The sequence below is a fragment of the Octopus bimaculoides genome, chromosome 21, assembly GCF_046866305.1.
Source record: "Octopus bimaculoides isolate indiv1 chromosome 21, ASM4686630v1, whole genome shotgun sequence".
In the NCBI taxonomy this organism is placed as follows: Eukaryota; Metazoa; Mollusca; class Cephalopoda; order Octopoda; family Octopodidae; genus Octopus; species Octopus bimaculoides.
In genome coordinates this window covers 37,164,445-37,185,709 of record NC_142948.1, presented here as the reverse complement: position 1 = coordinate 37,185,709, position 21,265 = coordinate 37,164,445, and the positions used below count along the sequence as shown (strand labels likewise).

The window sequence follows — 21,265 nt, the reverse complement described above, 5'->3', positions numbered from 1 at the left end:
AAAGGCACAAAGCCTGAAATTTTGGGCAAGGGGATTAATTGATTAGATTGACCCCAGTGTTTCACTGGTACTTAATTTATTGACCTCAAGAAGATGAAAGGCAAAGTTCGCCTCGGCAGAATTTGAACTTGGAACGTAAGGACAGATGAAATGCCGCTAAGCATTTCACTCGGCATGCTAACGATTTTGCCTGTTCACCACCTTAATAATAATAATAATAATAATAATAATAATGGGGAATCAATACTAATTAATAATTTCTAACATATACAAAGCCTGCAATTTAGTGTAGGATTAGTTGACACCATTGACTGAACCCAAAATCATATGGTTGTAAAATGAGTTTGTTAACCACACAGCCATACCTGTACACACACACACACACACACACACATGCACTCACACATGCACACACATAATGTCATTAAGTGTATTTATACATAAATGCAATAAATGTCAATTGGGCAGTTTATTTACTATAAATAATGTAAAAAAATGATTGGTCGAGACAGTTGACACCTCTCACTTGCAATGTCTTGTGTCACATTTTAGCAAAACTGTTTTTTGTCTTTTTCTTTTCACTCTGTGAACTTTACATGTAATCGGGGAAGGAGTGCAGGGGGTGGGGGTGAAATACTGATTTAATAATCAAGAATGTAATGTTGTGGGATGCAATAATAATAATAATAATAATCCTTTCTACTATAGGACAAGGTCTGAAATGTTGGGGGAGAGGGGTTAGCCAATTTCATTGACCCAGTGGATAACTGGTACTTATTTCATCAACCCCAAAAGGATGAAAGGTAAAGTCAACCTTGGCAGCATTTGAATTCATTCTAATGATTCTGCCAGCTCACTGCCTTAATCATCATCATTGTTTAACGTCCACTTTCCATGCTGGCATGGGTTGGACGATTTGACTGAGGACTGGCGAGTCAGATGGCTGCACCAGGCTCCAATCTGATCTGGCAGAGTTTCTACAGCTGGATGCCCTTCCTAATGCCAACCACTCCGAGAGTGTAGTGGGTGCTTTTACGTGCCACCGGCATGATGGCCAGTCAGGCGGTACTGGCAATAGCCACGCTCAAATGGTGTCTTTTACTTGCCACTGGCACAGGAGCCAGTCAGCGGCCCTGGCAATAATCACGCTTAGATGGTGCTCTTAGTGCTCCACTAGTATGGACGCCAGTCATGCGGTGCTGTCATCGAGTTTGATTTTGATTTCACTTCCCTCAACAGGTCTTCGCAAGCAGAGAATCAGTTAATAATAATAATAATAATAATCATTTCTACTAAAGGCACAAGGTCTGAAATTTTGTGGGTGGGGGTCTAGTTGAATGCATTGTCCCCAGTATTCCACTGAACCATTAAGTTACGGGAATGTAAACACACCAACACTTGTCAAGTGGTGGTGGACAAACAGATACAAAGACACACACATACACACACAGGCTTCTTTCAGTCTGAGACTATAGTAGAAGACACTTGCCCAAGGTACCATGCAATGGTATTGAACCCAGAACCATGTGGCTGGGAAGCAAAATGATGACATACATATTTATTCTTGATATGTTCTGGCAGATGTGAATGCTAAAATGCTAGTTACTATTCATTACTGGGGAACAACCTTTCAGCTGAATGTGATTTATTAGAGTATGGATATTTTGAGGACACCTGCTGTTTTGACATTGTACTGCCTCCTCAGTCAAAACTACACCAGCCTAATGAATTTTAACAAGAGTTTTTGGCTGCTATTTATACATTCAGCAAACAAATTTACCATAGATACTCCACCTCTTAGGAAAAAATAAATAGATGAGTGTAGCTTGAATACCTCTAATCATGGGCCAGTTCAGAGTTGAATCAAGGCTAAAAAATAATGCCAACAATTTTTTTGTTGGGCAGGATGGAGTGGGGTTGGCATGCATAAATATTTATATCCACATAAATCGACACACATTTGGGCACATACACACAGACACACACACACACATGCATACATACATTTGGTGGTGGTAGAGCACACAAGCATATTTGTGCAAAAACATGCACACACACACACACACACACACACACACACACACACACACACACACACACAGAGTTGTTGTTGGTGGCAGTGGGCAGACATGCAAATTTCAACACACACACACACACACACACACACACACACACTGCTCTTCCTTATTTGATTCCTTTCATTTTGTAGCAAATTTGCATCATCACAACCAATTAACAACCATCATCATCGTCATCATCATCATCATCATCACTACTACTATTTAACAAAATGTATTTAAATAAACTGAGTTTTTTTTTTTTCATTATTTTATTAATTTTATTAATTTTTTTCATCCTCTTTCATTTTTGTAGCATTTCCGTCATGTGACCCAAACCCTTGCCAGAATGGTGCGAAATGTCACTCTCCGCACAACCATAATGGAGAGAGTTATTGCCAGTAAGTACACTATTTCCTTTCCTCCTCCTCACCCCCCTGTTTTCTTTTGTTGTTGTTGTTGTTAATTCTATTGTTTGACACTATTAGGAAATTGGAGGGCAGGATGGTGGCGGCGGCAGTGGTGGTGGTTCCGGAGTTGAACTGAGCTGAGCCTTTCTGGATAAGCATTGTCACTGTAGTAGTAGTAGTAGTAGTCGTCGTAGTCGTAGTAGTAGTAGTCGTAGTAGTAGTAGTCGTAGTAGTAGTTGGTCCGTTGATGTTGTCATCACCCCTATCATCATTACTGACATCATCTGCTATTATCATCATCGTCATCACCATTAGTGCCATCATCAATATCACTACCACCATTATTATTGTCATCACCACTGTTATTATCATCATGGTGTTGTAGTAGTAGTAGTAGTAGTTGTTGTTGTTGTTGTTGTTGTTGTTGTTGTTGTTGCAGTTGTGGTAGTTTTAACATACTTTTTTCTCATGCTTGTGAGAGTTTTTATTTCACATTTTCTCCCTCCAGTCTCTTGTAGAAGTGGAAGAGAAAGTGTGATGGTTGATTGGATAATTTGTCAGTTTGGACCACCACCAGTTGACAGGAGGATATGAGTTCAAAATTTGTTGCAGAACAGACATAATGGCATTTTTTTGTTGTTTTGCTTTCATTTTTTTTTTCTCTAGATTTCTGGGAACTGGCATATATTTACCATTTCCATAATCAGTAAAAAACAAAAAACAAAACAAAAAAAAGTTACTACGAAATTATCTGGGAATGTTATTTGTGATAGACTGGTGTCATATCCAGGGGAATAATGATCTCTCATCACAATGTTTCTATGATGGTACTCTATATTCTAGATTCCACTGGCTGTTATTAAGTCCTACTGAATCACCAGGAAATGTTATTGTTATGGTGGACTGTGGTCGTATCCAGGGAGAGAATGATCTCTCATCATAGTATCTCTCTGCTGCTATACACTATATTCTATATTATCTCTGTTCAACCTGGCTGTCAGTGGTTACCACCAGATCATCTGGGGAAATGTTGCCTGTGATAGACTGGTGTTTATCCCGGAGAGATGGTTTACCTCACATCACAATGTCTCTGCAATGGTATACTATTTGCTACACCATCTCAGTGGTGGTGGTGGTGGTAGCACAAATATAAGGGTAGTGGGAGTGGAGGTGGTTGCTGGAAAGGAAATGGTCACCCGAAATAAGAATTTGAAGGAATTGGTTGGCAAGAAAACTTCTCAATTGCCTGATAGTTATGTTTCATGGCTCTGCCCATTAGTGTAGCTAGGAAAGGGGTGGTAGGGACGGTTCTGTCCCAGGAGGCACTTTTGGGTCTGCTGTTGGCAATATGTGTTTTCTGCAGGGTCCAAATGGAAGGGCCACTCCAGGTGGCACACACTCTAGCTACGCTGGTGGCCCTGTCCCACATTGGGGGAATATAAGCACACACGCACACACACACACACACACACACACACACACATGTATTCTCCTCATATGCAGCATTTCATACTCTTTCCCCTCTTTTTCTACGCACTGACTCAGACTGTGACAACCCATTCAGGCCATACCAGTATGAGGAAACAAGACACTATATAATGATGATGATTAGCAGAAATATATACATGCTTGTGTACACAAATGTGCATTCTCTTAAATACTTCTAAAGAGTGTATATTATGTGTTCTCTCTCACATACACACTTACCTGTGCACCCTCACACATATACACTGGCATCCAGACAATTTCTCCTCACACACGCACGCACATTCTACCTGTGTTTCCTCAAGAATATACACTTACATACAGCCAATCTCTCTCTCTCTCTCTTTCCCTCTCTCCCTCACACATACCCTCACCTGGACACCCTCTCACATGCAGGTAATCTCCTTCACACACACACACACACACACAGACATTCCCTTACCTGTACAACCTCCCCACATACAGTCACACCCACGTATGCACTCACTAACCACCACCACCCCTCTCCCCCTCCACACTACAAGGCTCTGAATACAATCAATACTCAGGGTGGGGTAGGGGGTGAGTTGAGGGCAGCAGGGAGAACAGTTATTATATTATTAAATGTTTGTTTCCTCCCCTCTCCGCTGCCGTACTCCTGGCCCTGGGTGCCACTAATTGTTTGCTCTGTACGGTGGTAGTGGTGGTCATGGTGGGGCGGGAGGACCTTAATGTAAATTTGAACTATTGATTAGATTGAGGTCCCTAAATACATAACTATTGATGACTGTGTGTGTGTGTGTGTGTGTGTGTGTGTGTGTGTGTGTGTGTGTGTGTGTGTGTGTGTGTGTGTGTGTGTGTGTATACTTGTGTGTACAGCAAGAAGTTTATCTTTCCCATCACTTACTGCTATAATCATGAACACTATCCACATGACCACCACCACTCACCACCACCACCACCACCATCACAAGTTATTTCAAAAGAAAGGGTTCTTTCCTAAACCTTAAACTTTCTGTCTCCCTTGCAGCAAACCAAACATTTGAAATGTCTTTGTCCTCCTCCTCCTCTTAACTCTTATTGCTTCTCATAGAGTAAGCTAAGAAACAGACATTCCAGCCTTGACCATCCCGACTTTTTGTACCCTCCCCTATTCTAAAGAGAGAAAAAACATCATCACCATCATCATCATTGTTTTAGCATCCACTTTTCAATGCCTGCATGAGTTGGATGGATTTATTAAGGAAGACTTCCTATATCTGTGGCCAGAGAACTCTCACCTGTCGCCAACCCTCACCTGTTTCCAAGCAAGATAATATTTCCTTCCCTGTGGCTGGAATATATTTTCACAAATGTCATAAAGAAAATAACACCGCTAATATAATGGTGACCCTTGTTTACAACTATCACTTGATGTACACACACAGATACACATATATGATGGGCTTCTTTCAGTTTCCATCAACCAAATCCACTCGCAAGACTTTCATTAACCCTTTAGCATTCAGATTAATTTATCAAATGTATTGTGCCGGTGGCACGTAAAAGCACCCACTACGCTCTTGGAGTGGTTGGCGTTAGGAAGGGCATCCAACTGTAGAAACTCTGCCAAATCAGATTGGAGCCTGGTGTAGCCATCTGGTTCACCAGTCCTCAGTGAAATCGTCCAACCCATGCCAGCATGGAAAGCGGACGTTAAACGATGATGATGATGATGATGATGATGATGTAATGTTTGTTTATCAATATTTTAAAAGAATTAATCATGAAGTATCTTGTAGCTTCAACATTTTGAAGATGTGATTGTTTATTTTTAGAAAGAGATTGTAGGGTAGGTGTGAGAGGCTGGATCTGGCCAGTTTCAACATAGACCAGGTAGAACATTTGGGCCAGATATGGTTGGTTTAAATGTTAAAGGATTAACTTAAAGCTATTGTAGAGGGCTCTTGCCCAAGGTACCATGCTGTGGGACTGAACCCAGAACCATGTGACTGATTGAGAAGCCAACTTCATAACCACACAATCACGCCTGTGTCTAGTAAAATGTAACAGTTTGAGAGGGATCTTCATTGTTATGTCTTACGGGGTCAAATGACTGCCCAAAAGTACCTCCACCTCAACCATCCATCTTTCTATTGCTCAGTCACCTCTTCCTAACAGTTAAGATTACATGTCAATTCCCTAAAGTTGGGTGGATTGTTTGTTTAACTCAATTTATTATATTATCATGACTCCTGAAACATGAGTTTTTCTTATCCCTGCTGCTTGTCCCCAACCTCCAATCCCCACCTCTGACTCAGGACTAAAACCAAAAGCAGCCTTACATTTAGAAAATAAAATAGAAGAGAAGAAACATTGTAGATAATAGAGGCTTTGTTGTGGTTGTTGTTCTAAAGTTGACATTCTGTTGTGGTGGGAATGAAGTTTTATATAAACTTGATTCTGCATGGCTTTTGTTAACCTCTGCTTCTTCTTTGTCTGCCTTCCTAGCTGCGTAATAATAATAATAATAATAATAATAATAATAATAATCATTTCTGCTATCGGCACAAGGCCTGAAATTTGTGGGGAGGGGACTAGTTGGATTACATTGACCCTGAAAGGATGAAAGGCAAAGTCGACCTCCACAGAATTTGAACTCAGAACATAGCGACAGGCGAAATGCCGCTAAGCTAACGATTCCTGCAAACTATGTGCAGGTATGCCCCAGCATGGCCACAGTCTAATGACTGAAACAAGTAAAAGATATATTTATATATATTTGAAGTGGCTGTGTGGTAAGAAGTTTGCTTCCCAACCACATGGTTCTGGGTTCAGTCCCACTGCATAGCACCTTGGGCAAATATCTTCTACTTTTGCCTCAAGCCAACCAAAGCCTTGCGAGTGGATTTAGTAGACGGAAACTGAAAGAAGCCCGTCGTATATACGTATATGTATATATTTATGTGTGTGTGTTTTTTGTGTCAGTGTGTTTGTCCCGCAACCACCGCTTGACAACCGATGTTGGTGTGTTTATGTCCCCGTAAATTAGCGGTTCGGCGAAAGAAAAACCCGATAGAACAAGTACTAGGCTTACAAAGAATAAGTCCTGGTGTCGATTTCTGCGACTAAAAACCCCTTTAAAGGCGGTGCTCCAGCGTGGCCGCTGCCAAATGACTGAAGCTAGTAACAGGATAACGGAAGAACAGAATAACACCACTCGGTAACAAGACCCGTACGTACTCTACGGGGTACATCGTAATTAGTCTTCGGGTGGTATTATTTTTTTTTTTCCAGCGAATGTATTCCAACACAATATTTATTCATATATATGAATTATAAATTATCTGAGACTGTAAACAAAAGTCTTACAACAGCGAAAGATTAAACGGAACAGAGTCAACTTCTGATACATGATATAAAGAAAACATACTTTCACATACATACACGATTATGTGTGTGTGTGTGTGTGTGTGTGTGTGTGTATCGCCTTATATAAAATGAAAGAAAATAGACATACGCGCACATTGTGTGTGTAAGAGAGAGAGAGCGCGCGAAGGAACTGCGGTTGTCTAGACAGAATAAATCATTGTTGTTGTTTCTATTTGGTTCTGTCGGTATGTCTATTCGAATTCCATAAGTCTTTCTCTTTTTTTTTTCTTTTTTTGACACCACCGTCGCCTTCGTCGCCACCACCACCACCACCATCACCACTATCTACTTCTATTGCTATTGTTGTCACTAACAAGCAAAGTGACACCTCCACCATCAGAATCCGGTACCTTGTGCTAACATCACTCTATGAACAGCATCAAAATTACTATTAACACTTCATAGTAACCACCACCACTACTATGATCACAACAACATCAGGATAACCACTGCCATCAGCACCAGCATCGGCGTCCCCACCACCGCTAAACCCAACATCATCACTAACACCACCACCACCACCACCACTACTAACAATACCAACACCAACACCACCACAACAACAACAACAGTACCGCCACCTTCACTACTAACGCCACCACCACCACCACCACTAATTCCACCAATGTCACCGGTTCCACTGACCACCACCCGTCACCCCTAAATACGCCGTCGCTATTACCTCCAACTTCGCAATAACCACCACCACCACCATCACCACCACTACTACTACTGCTACAGCAATCTCCATCAAATTTCTCTCCCCTCCTTTTCCGTCACCCTTAATTCCTTTACTAACTCTTCTCCCACCCCACTCAACTGCTTTATTTCCTCACAACTGCTACCTCCACCACCACCACCACCACTCCAGCCAACCCTTCTCCACCTTCTTACCTCAGCGTCGACCCACTGTTGCCCCCTATCCCAATTTTCAAATCCCTTCTCAATCCTCTCCTATGCAGCTCCCCCCCCTTTTGTACATATTAAAAAACTTTGTTGGTTTCATTTAGAGACTGAAAAGGAAGAGTGGAGGGAGGAGGAAGAGTAGAGGGAGGAGGAAGTGCTTCTTACCTTTCTCTCTTCCTTTCATTATCTTCCTCTCCACCCCCACTCACTCGTTTTCACTTTCTTCTAATCCCTTACTCCTTCTACCACTTCCTTTGTTTCCCCCCCACCATCACCACACAAAAACCACACACATATATATACATACATATAACATACTTCTAAACACACACACACACACAGCACTCCTTACAAGTGCACACAAATCGACATATAGACGCACGACCGGTAAAATAACGAGACTTGAAAAAAAGAAGTCCCGGGGGTCGATTTTGTTCGACTAAGACAGGTTCTCAGCTGGATTCCATATGGCCCCGGAAGGTCCATACAAGATATTTTTTTTTTTGGGGGGGGTCGACACAACAAAATAGTAAATTGGGGACCCACAATAGCAGTGTAAGGACCCCTGAAAAAATTTTGCCTGAGATGTGTGTATTGGTGATGTATTGCGAGAAACAACCAGGTTTCTTTCTCTCACATTTCACACAGTTCAACCTACACCACAAGTTAATGTAAGAAAAACAAAATAGGAATTCTGAAAGAAGTTTCTATAAAACAAGTTTTTAAACATTGACTGGCTATGGGGGTCCACCCAGAATAAAAGAGTAATCAAAGGGGTCCATAGATAAAAAAAAAATGGTTGAGAACCCCTATATATATTATAATTATATACATAATTATGTATATAATTATAAAATATTTGTAAAATTTACTTATGAGGTTTTTAATTCCACGTTGATCACCTGCTAAAGTCATTAATGATTTTTACCCTTTATTATATATATATATAATATATTCATTTTTTAAATTTCATTTTAAATGTATTCTTGGCCTTAAAGGTTAAAGGTATCTTAATTTCTGTATATTCAATGCCTGAATAAGAAAGAAAAAGATTGCAGATGAGGGGCAGTACTCCTTACCATCACCATACACATTCATACGTTACGGGGTCAATCACTTCAAATATGCCAGTGGCAGGCTCAGCAAGACAGTTGCCTCAGGTTCCTCAGTCTACGTAGCTGTAAAACTGGTAACACCAGTGCCGTCCTTAATGGTACAGGCACTTGGGTAGTTGTCCGAGGGTGGGGGGAACTCACGGGTCGAGGGGCCCTGTTCTGATCAATGTGCGCTGTGGTTCCTAATCAATATATACGATAGGGTCCAATACATTGATTTACCTGGGATCTATAATGCTGTTAACACGGATGAAAAGTTAGCCCCCTCCCTTGCTCCCTCTATGTTAAGCTTTCTTCTTCATACTCGGGTCACCTATACCCAGGTGGACAGATAATGTATAGCCCCTCGCTCTGTCAAACGGGGTTAGTTAGTCATCATGTTTATGGGGGTAGATAAAGGTTTATTTCACGTTTTGGTATTCGATATTTGAATTTTGAAGTTTAGCTTTGTTTGACGCGCCGTTTGAAAGTTTTTATAACGAAAATATACAAATGTTTTATCAACACATGTAGTATGTGTGTATGGAGGAGGATATGCAGGCACACGCGCACACACACACACACACACACACACACACTTAATCATTACATACAGCACTGGTTCCGCCTCGTCACTATCAAGCCAAGAGAGGTAGTTAGAATGAAAAAGAGGAAGATAGATGATAGACATGTGCCTGTGTATATAGAGAGAAAGATTGACAGGTAGAGTGGAAATATATATATACTACGATATATATATATATATATATATATATATATATATATATATATATATATATACCGGAGTAAGCACATAAAATGTGCAACAAGGTAGAAAAAAGAGTACTCAAATACCAGAGGTAGAGTAATATGCTTTATTTAAAAGCAGCAGAAATATAACAAAAGAATGTTACTCGGAGTTTCACGTTCCCGTTCATCGGACAGTTTTGTTAGATGAACGGGAACGTGAAACTCCGAGTAACAGTCTTGTTATATTTCTGCTGCTTTTAAATAAAGCATATATATATATCGAGATAGATAAATAGATAGATAGGAAGAGAGACAGGAAGACTGCAGTAGCTATAGAGAGAGAGCGAAAGAGATAGCTCTACGTAGAAGAGAGGGGGAGGGGTGGATATAGAGAGAATGAATGTTAAGCTGGTTTACAAAGTCTTGCAAAGTTTTAACATTCTGTTACCGAGCGAAACCTTTAACGTTTTGCACCTGTCTGTATCACCACACCCACCCTCCTTTCACATACCAACAGCTACCTCTACCCGTACCCCACCCCCACACAACTTGCCTTAGTATTCAAATAGTAGCAATAACAGTCGTAGTAGTAGTATTAATGGTGGCGGCGGCGGTGGTGGTGGTAACGCTGATGGTAACAGTGGTTATTGTGAAATGGGATGACAATAAGGGTGAATACTGTGGTCGGAGTGGGAGTAGGGAGTAACTAAGTGATTAAGATGATAGTGATAGTAATGGTGGTGGTGGTGGCGGTGGTGGTGGCGTGGTTGATGCTTTTGTTAAAAACGCACCTGCTCTTGCCTGCATTTTGATTGGCTACCGGTACGACCTCTCTCTCTCTCTCTCTATGTCTGTCTCATTCTCTTTCCCTATCACTTTTATGATCCCCCCCCCTTTTCTCTTTATTCCTTTCTTATCATATAATATATGATATGTAGAGGTATGTGTACACACACACACACACACACACACACGTACTGTCTTTCACTTGTTTTGGCATTGGACTGTGGCCACGCTGGAAAAACCACCTTAATGGCTTTTAATCGAACAAATTGACCACTGTACTTGCTCTTTTTTTTTTTTAAGCCTGATACTTATTCTATCCACCTCTATGGCCGAGCCACTAAGTTACGGGAACGTAAACAAACCAACACCAGTCGTCAAGTGTTGGTGGGGAACAAACACAAAGACACAAACATACAAACGCACACACACACATATATACATAGGCACACACAGAGAGAGGCACAGGCGTGGCTGTGTAGTAAGAAGCTTGCTTCCCAACCACATGGTTCCGGGTTCAGTCCTACTGTGTGGCACCTTGGGCGAGTGTCTTCCACTATAGCCTCAGGCTGACCAAAGCTTAGTGAGTAGATTTGGTAGACGGAAACTGATAGAAGCCTGTGTGTGTGTGTGTGTGTGTGTGTTTGTCTGTGATTGTCCCCCACCCACCATTGCTTGACAACTGATGTTGGTGTGTTTATGTCCCCATAACTTAGCAGTTCAGCAAATGAGACCGATAGAATAAGTACTAAGCTTACAAAGAATAAGTCCTGTTCTGCATTAGATGCTACGAGAGAAACTCTTATATTGGCTTTTGGTGCAAAATGTTATGCCTGTTTATATTGCTAAGGGGGTGGGGTAGATAAATCTCTGCCATCTCCAGGGCTGAGACTACCAGATCATGTGATTTTGACCTTTCTTGGTCTCATCAGGGATGGATACTCAACTGCTAGAGATAGCAGCAATTCTACTCTCTGCCAGTGATATATAGAAAAACAATGCCAGAACAGGTGCTGGTGTCGCAATTAGCCAGTGAGCTTGTTAAAAACATATATAATAGTTTAGTTTTTTATGCTTCCTGTGCTAAATATACTGACATCAATTTAACTTGCTGGCTCTTTGTTCCTCTCTCTTTTTTTCTTTTTATCTCTCCATAGTTTTTAATGCTTGGTTTATTAAATAATATAATGCTAAATTAGCTGTCTACCTCCATCTGTCTGTCTCTCTTACTTTCTCTCTTACACATAATTATTTCGAGTTTTTAATGTTGGCTATATTAAATAAACTAGCATTAACTTAACTGTCTACCTCCATCTGTCTGCTTGTTTCTGTCTCGATGTCTGCCTCTCGCTCTCTCTGTCTCCACAGAATTACTTCTAATTAGCTCTTTGATGTTCCATTCATTTAATATATCAACACTAACTTACCTGTCTGTCTTGTACCCACCTGACTCGTTTGCTTCTCCTCCTCTCATCACCTGTATTTTATCTGATTTTCAAATTCTTTTCCCCCTTGAATGTCAACCCTCCAGAAATTTTGCCTTTGTTTCAATTAATTTTGAAAATAATCACTAATTAAGTAAAAAATATCTTTGTTCTTGTTATAAATTATTAAATATTTTAAGATATGAATTAATGTGAAATTTTGATGGTTGATTTTAATTTAAATCCCCTTAAAGCAATTCCCCACTCTGGACGGGTACGTATTTATTGTCCCCTAAAAAGACAGAAGGCAAAGTTGACCATAGCTGGATTTGAACTCGCAGTGTCAAGTGTCAGACCAAATATCACGCTGCTTGATGTATTCTCTGTGAATTTCTCACCTTAAATAGGTGGCCACATGTGAAACTTGGGGGTCTCACTGTTCTGAGCCCCTTCCTTCATATTCTAATCTAGTGGTTCTCAACCAGAGTCCATATAACTCCTAGGGGTCTGTACAGGAATTTTTTGGTATTAGGAAGGGCATCCAAACTGTAGAAGCCATGTCAAAGCAGACGATTGAGCGCAATGCGTCCCTCTGACTCATCAGACTTGCCAAACCGTCTAACCTGACAGATCCCGTCAATCCATGCAACTCATGCATGATGGTGATAATGATGATAGTGGTGGTGATGTGATGTGATGATGGAGAAGGTGGTGCGATGAGGGTGGTGGTGGTGGTGGTGGGTAAAGAGCCCAGGCAAGGTTGTTTATGGAAGACTAGCAGTCACCCATGCATACCAAACTCCCCTCTGCACGCCACCGATATCATCCAAGGGAAAGGCAAAGGTCGATACAACTTGGCACCCGTGATGTCCCAACTTATTTCTGCAGCTGAGTGAACTGGAACAACGTGAAATAAAGTGTCTTGCTCAAGAACGCAACACGCAGTCCTGTCCGGGAATCAAACTCACTACCTCATGATTGTAAGCCTGACGTTCTAACCACTGAGCCGTGTGCTTTCACCTCCACCACCACCACCACTACTACTACTATTCTTTTCTACTCTAGGCACAAAGCCCGATTTTGGCGGAGGGGGCCAGTTTATTAGATCGACCCCAGTACGCAACTGATACTTAATTTATCAACCCCAAAAGAATGAAAGGCAAAGTCGACCTCGGTGGAATTTGAACTCAGAACGTAAAGACAGACGAAATACTGCTAAGCATTTCGCCTGGCCTGCTACCGATTCTGCCAGCCTGCCGCCTTAAATATCGTAGCTTAGCCTAGCAGTGACCAGCGCCTTAATATTGTAGCCTAGCTTAGCAGTGACCAGCGCCTTAATATTGTAGCCTAGCCTAGCAGTGACCAGCGCCTTAATATTGTAGCCTAGCCTAGCAGTGACCAGCGCCTTAATATTGTAGCCTAGCCTAGCAGTGACCAGCGCCTTAATATTGTAGCCTAGCCTAGCAGTGACCAGCGCCTTAATATTGTAGCCTAGCCTAGCAGTGACCAGCGCCTTAATATTGTAGCCTAGCCTAGCAGTGACCAGCGCCTTAATATTGTAGCCTAGCCTAGCAGTGACCAGCGCCTTAATATTGTAGCCTAGCTTAGCAGTGACCAGCGCCTTAATATTGTAGCCTAGCCTAGCAGTGACCAGCGCCTTAATATTGTAGCCTAGCCTAGCAGTGACCAGCGCCTTAATATTGTAGCCTAGCCTAGCAGTGACCAGCGCCTTAATATTGTAGCCTAGCCTAGCAGTGACCAGCGCCTTAATATTGTAGCCTAGCCTAGCAGTGACCAGCGCCTTAATATTGTAGCCTAGCCTAGCAGTGACCAGCGCCTTAATATTGTAGCCTAGCCTAGCAGTGACCAGCGCCTTAATATTGTAGCCTAGCTTAGCAGTGACCAGCGCCTTAATATTGTAGCCTAGCCTAGCAGTGACCAGCGCCTTAATATTGTAGCCTAGCCTAGCAGTGACCAGCGCCTTAATATTGTAGCCTAGCCTAGCAGTGACCAGCGCCTTAATATTGTAGCCTAGCCTAGCAGTGACCAGCGCCTTAATATTGTAGCCTAGCCTAGCAGTGACCAGCGCCTTAATATTGTAGCCTAGCCTAGCAGTGACCAGCGCCTTAATATTGTAGCCTAGCCTAGCAGTGACCAGCGCCTTAATATTGTAGCCTAGCCTAGCAGTGACCAGCGCCTTAATATTGTAGCCTAGCCTAGCAGTGACCAGCGCCTTAATATTGTAGCCTAGCCTAGCAGTGACCAGCGCCTTAATATTGTAGCCTAGCCTAGCAGTGACCAGCGCCTTAATATTGTAGCCTAGCCTAGCAGTGGTCTGCTCTTGGTCAGGTCTTGTGCATGTGAACCTTCTCCAGCACCTCCAGTACAACCTGGGAGGGCCCATACCCTCGCCTGCCGTCGTTAAGTAGCTTACTGGAACTTTGGCTACTCTGACTAGACTTTTCTGCCTCTCTCCCACCTGCTGGGCAGCACGAAATGAAGTGTTTTGCTCAAAAACGCAACATGTCACCCAGTCCGGGAATTGAACACACAACCTATCGATCATGAATTCAGTACCCTAACCATAAGCCTTCACCTATACTGTTGTACCGTTACTGATATGTTTTTTTCCTTTTTGTTTCTTCTAAAGGTGTAGCACAGACTACCGGGGTGAGTACTGTCAGCATTTGAACCCATGTCGGCCCAGTGCTGAGCATTGTATGAACAATGGGACATGCGAGATATTCCAGAATGTACGTGAGGTGAAACCACGATGTACCTGCCAACTCGGTGAGTATAGACTCTTGTCATGCACCTAGTTTCTTCCATATTTTTATCTGTACACCCACACAATCACACGTTCACACCCACAAATGCAATTACACACAAGCACATACGCATTTACAATTACGTACAATGTCATTCAAGCACACACACACACACACACACACACACACACACACACACACACACACACACACGTGCGTTGAAACCGATATTAAATGATGAGGGGGAATAATCTTATGAATCAAAGATTCTCTGGAATTAACCATTCCGTTAAGCAAAAAAATTTTTTTTTTTCCTGGAGAGAAGCGGACAGCTACGCAGGCGCGCGCTCATACACGTGCACATACACAAAAAAAGCAGTATAGACTTTTGGAATACAAATGAGAGAAAGAGTACGCTAATTGCTAATGTGGCCACAGCGCGATTACAGTTGTCTCTGAAAAGTAAAAAATATTAACGTTGTTAGTAACCAATGCAAGGGCGATAACTCCAAATTATAAAGTGAAAAAAAAAATTTCGTTTTCAAATATTTGTTTCTGATACACTTCAAGAGGTGGTAAATTTTTCTTTATAATAATTTGTTCCTTTGTTTTCGAAACATATCCAGAAACAAAAAAGTGAACAGAAGATTAAATAAACTTTAAAAAGCTATAAGTATTGGAGCCGATTTGTTCAGCTAAAAACTTTTGAAGATAATGTCCCATCTTGACCGAGGTCTAATGACCGAATCAAGTGAAAGTTAAAAAAAGATGATAGATTTGAAATGTGACCGTTTACGTATGCTTCAAATAAAGATAACGAAAGATTATGTCGAGTCAAAATCGTATTTATCATGTACAGAGAGAAGGAATGGCCTAATGTTTTCTAGGTTTAACTTCTATCCTATTTGCGTTACAGGTTTTCAAATTCACTGATAAAAATAATTTCAAGATTAATAAGTATGGGAAAAGATTTACTAATATATGTCGTGGATACAGTGCAAGAGAGATAACTCTGTTAAAGACAGATAACCCAGTGTAATTTTTTTTTTCTTTTGTCTTTGATCGATAAGTGTTATTTCTTATGTGGTTCTATCTAGAACTCAAAGGAAATGACTACTATTACTTTCAAACTTTCCCTTTGCGACCTGGACATTAATGTTTTGAAATTAATTGATTTTTTCCCATTACATTTCAGACAGATTCAGCACTGAGTTGCTGAACTAGAAATGTCCTTGTGGCAAGTGCTCTGCTCAATACCACAGATTTGTTTGAACTTAGCCACTTGAACACGTCCCTTAGATGACAATATGTGTATCTTTGATCATGAGTAGGAGAACATCATAGCCATGCGTTGAGAGGGATTCTTAGGGGCTTGGATAAATGTAATAAAAGCAAAGTTTGAATGAAGTAGTGGCTATTTTTCATATTTTCTAGGGATAAGCAAATGGGAACTAACATTTGAATGTATGCTTGTGTGTATGTATGTATAAATTAGTGTATATACCTAACTGAGCTGTATCGATTCTTCCACAGGGTTCCATGGCAGCATGTGTGAGCAGCGAAATAAAAGCAGTATTTGTTACAACAACCCCTGCAGAAATGGTGGAACTTGTATCAATGTCAACTCACTCAAAGAATATAAATGTATTTGCCGACCAAGATTCTTAGGTATGTCATTCATTTTATGATATTTCACTCTGCTGTCCTTTTGAATTTGTTGTTGACTGAATCAGTAGAATATATATATATATATATATATATATATATATATATATATATATATATTGTATATAAAGAAACCAAAATGGAGGGATAGGAGTAGTTTTCAATTATCTCCTGTTTTATTTTCTGATTTTGATTTTAGAGTCGATAATATAAGGTCAGAATCAACTTCTGGGAGCAATGTAATCCAGTATGTCCTTCCCCCACTGAAATTACTGGTGTTGTGCCAAAATTTGAAATTATTATTGCTATTAAAAATTCTACCTGGGTTCAAATACCACTGAAGTTGATTTTGCCTTTCATCATTCCAGGGTTAATAAAATAAGTATCAGCCGAGCCCTGGGGTCAATGTAATTGACTCATACCCTCTCACAAAATTTCTAATCTTGAGCCAAAATTTGATAACATTATCATCATTATTTTGGATGGTGGGTTAGGAGGATTATTGGAACATTGACCCCAAATACCTTGTGGTATTTGTTTTGGCTCATTACATTATGAATTCATTTCCTGTAACTAAATTCCAAGAGTATTTTATGCTTGCCTGATTCTGACAATATTCTTTGTTTAAAACTATTTATCCCAAGAATGTTCGTTTTCTCTTACCTTTTTCTTCTTTTTTTTTTTCTCTCCCATCATATTTTCATTCCAGGTAACGACTGTGAATATCAAGACTATTGCTCTTCACAGCCCTGCCACAATAATGCCACTTGTGTATCTAAGAAGAATACATTCCAATGTTCTTGTGCTTCCGGTTATATCGGTACAACCTGCTCCGAAGACATCAATGAATGCAATTCAAGGTTATGTTATAATGGTGGGACCTGCCACAACTCCCTCGGAAGCTACTTGTAAGTTTTAAATTCTGTGGTTGTTATATTTTGTTCGGCTTGGTTGCAGCATTTATTGCGATAGACTGATTATTGGTTTCACAGAATCTTTAGAACCAATGGATCTTCATTGGTTCTAGAGAGATTTTAATTGTCTCTTTTAGTATCCAGACCAGTCATGGACAAACTGCAGCCCACAAGACTTTCTCAATGGCATGCTTAGTGAAACATTACCTTGAATTTTTTATTAGTGTGGCCTGCCAAATAATGAGCCATCTCTCATGTGGCCTACTTCTCAAAAGTGTTTGCCTATATCTGATCGAGACTCACTTAAATAACCCTTGTGGTACACCCGTCTCTACAACAGTGGTTACTCCTATTCTAAGGATTCCCTAAATATCCTTTGATATCTATATTCATCTAGATATTCTTTGTGGTACATCAGTCTCTACAACAGTGGTTCCCCTCTTTCTTAGGGATTCCCTAGATATCCTGTTATATCTAAACACAACCTGAGATGCACCATTCTCTTTAATAACGGTTCTATTTTATATATTTCTGATATTGTGCGACTTTGGTGATTTTGCTCATGCCTAACAGGAGTGTGTGTGTACGTGCGCTCGTGTTTGAGAAAATGTATGGCTGAAAAAGCAATAAGTTAGAATGATCATGGCTGGGATGTAGTCCTTGATATGCTAGAAAGAAATGGCACATTCACGGATAGATCTAGGCTGACTAGAAACTAATTAATTAATTCATCGAGAATCTTTTTGCTAAACCGAGTTAAACACCAAACCAACGTCAATATTCTCTCAAAACAGGCAAGGGAAATTTAGAGTTGTCTCCCCTGCATCTGAATATCAAACGACCTAACACATTTTGTGGGTGTTTAAAGTTTTTGATGCGAAATAATAAAAACACACACATATAAACGTGTGTGTGTGTGTGTATGTTTATATATATACAGTATAGACATTTGCTTGTGTGTACATACACATATATACACACACATATATATACATATAATATATAGACACATAAACATATATGTATATGTATATATATATATATGTATATATATGTGTGTGTATATATATACATGCACACACACACACATATATACATACATCTCTCTCTCTCTCTCTCTCTCTCTCTCTATATATATATATATATATATATATATATATATATATATATATATACACACATACATATATCTATCTATCTATATCAGCATCATCATCATCGTATATCTATATATATATATATATATATATATATATATATATATATATATATGATACCTTGACACGTTGGTTCACATACACTACATATCAGTTGGAAGGATCTTGCACGACAAACTGTATGAAGAGCCGACCCCTAACAAGGGATCACAAGGGCACAAAACTTGAATATCCCAATGTAGAAGTGCATTGCTCTCCTAGCAATTGCTCTTGCTCAAGGCTAGAACCAGTGTTAGGATATTAATAAAGAAGAATGAAATAGGGTTTTGAAAACAAGTTGAACTTTATTGTTGAAGTAAAGCACATTGGCTACCAAAAAGAGTTAGTACCAGAACACAGAGCAGAGAGGGCCATCAAATAAAGGGGCTGTTAGACCTTCACAGCCATGGTAGTTTCTGCTCTGTGAATGAGATGGAAACAAAAGTTTCCAGGAGCATTTCCACGGTCTTTGAAGACTAAAAACTGCGACAATGAAATACTCTATTTGATTACATTTAAGATGCACGTTTTTCCACTCCAAAAATGTCTAAAAAAAACATCACCTCAGGTCTAATATGCAAGCGTAGGTTAATATTGAATGCTTTTTTATTTGGACTGTCTATGTTCAGTCCACTGCTGGATGAAGGCCTCAGCATGTTCTCTCCATCAACCAAGGTCTGATGTGGAGGCCATGAATTTGAGCTTGAGATCATACCAGTTTGGTGAGCTTACTTTGCCACACTGGTGTGACATGGCTTTAATGCACCAAAAACATTATCTTTTCTTTCTTGAATATGCGTTGCTGAAATTAGGGTGCATCTAATGTGCCCGTGCATCTTTTAAACCATCAAATACATGTGTGTGTGCGTGTGATGTGTGTTGTTGTTAGAAGTAAAAACATCCGATACATTCACCGATGATATGACGCAATACACAATGTTGAGTCTTGGTATTTATTAAACAGAGGGATGGCTGCTTCTTTACTTCTTCCAAGTTTCAGCGACGACTGGCTTGTCAAACAGTCAACCTGTCAGACTGTTTGGCAAGTTACCTCGGTGGTGGAGTGGGAAATGGTGACTAGTGGTAGGTTTCATGCTGGGGTGGTTTTGGTAGTGGTATGTGTAGTATCAGTAGTAGTAGTAGTAGTGGTTGTGGTGGTTATAGTCACTGTATTGGTGGTGGTTGTAGTAGTGCTTACTGTAGTAGTGGTTATACTTGTAATAAATGTACTGGTTGTAGTCATAGAAGTGGTAGGTGTTGTCATTGTGGTTATATCTATCGTAGTTGTAGTAGTGGTGAGAGTTGTAGTAGTGATAATAGTAGTTATTGTTGTAGTAGTGGTTATAGCTATTGCAGTGATCATAGTAATAGTGGTTTTATTGGTAGTTATAGCTGTACTAAGGATTGTTGCTGTAGTGGTTGTGTTAGCAGTTGTAGTAACAGTTGTAGCTTTGGTGATGGTTTTAGTGGTTGTGGTCAATAAGAGTCCTTCAAGAGACTTGTAATATTCTCCTATACACCCACATTTTAAATGTGTTGATTATGTTTTCTTCAAATTTGTTCAGAGTCCATACTTCACCACCATAAATGCCTATTGGCCAAATGAGCACTTGCACAAGTTAATGAAAGACCAAGACACCCATATTCGAGGAAGCAAAGGGCTGGAAAAGAGTATAATGAAAGGACAAACAGAGGGTAGTAGATCAAGAGACAGGCAATGAATGTAATGGATGGACAATGTCAAGAGCTGGTCAGACAAAAGGGGCAAGGCAGCTGGATAACTCACACTACAAAACTACCTGAGACTGTCCCTAGTTCTCGGACACAAACTTACTGCTTTTAACGTTTTCGATACTAACCCACATGAATCTGCTCTTGGTCCTGATAGAAATTTCCATATTAAAGTTATCTAAATTAAAACCTCCCACCAAAATTTCGCGTTAATTTAATTTCCAAGCATCAGCTTAAAATACTGACGAAATTATTTTGATAAATCTATAATCAATTTCAAAATTAATTGAAACAGACAATGTCGTTCAATGGCAATATGGTTATGGAAAGGTTAAAGTGATCTAAATTAAAATCTTCCATCAAAATGTTGTGCTAATTTGTGTTCCAAATACCTCGTTAACCATTTAGCATTCAGCTTATTCTGTCAAATGCAATGCTTTCTCAATTACATTGTTTTTAATTAATCATACATTATCTCATAGCTCTGAAATTTTGATGATGTGATTGTATATTCTTAGAATAGCGTTGAAGAATAGTTGTGATTGGTTTCATCTGCTGGTTAGAACATAAACAGCATATTTGGGCCGGATGTGACCAATCTAAATGCTAATGGGTTGATGATGACAAAATTATTATACTGAATTGTTCATTATTTTAAAAATTAGTTGAAGCAAAGTCGGTGTATTGCAACA

The 21,265-nt window shown here is 40.1% G+C and overlaps 1 protein-coding gene across 1 annotated transcript in view; it reads left to right on the top strand.

Moving 5' to 3' along the window:
* The window catches only part of LOC106873852 (uncharacterized), a 146,491-nt gene that overhangs the window by 30,964 nt on the left and 94,262 nt on the right, over nucleotides 1-21,265 (top strand). The window contains exons 2-5 of the mRNA XM_089339145.1: nucleotides 2,374-2,458; nucleotides 14,950-15,089; nucleotides 16,601-16,735; nucleotides 17,442-17,640. Of these exons, the coding sequence (XP_089195271.1) occupies nucleotides 2,374-2,458; nucleotides 14,950-15,089; nucleotides 16,601-16,735; nucleotides 17,442-17,640 (559 nt within the window). The remainder of the gene's footprint in view (nucleotides 1-2,373; nucleotides 2,459-14,949; nucleotides 15,090-16,600; nucleotides 16,736-17,441; nucleotides 17,641-21,265) is intronic.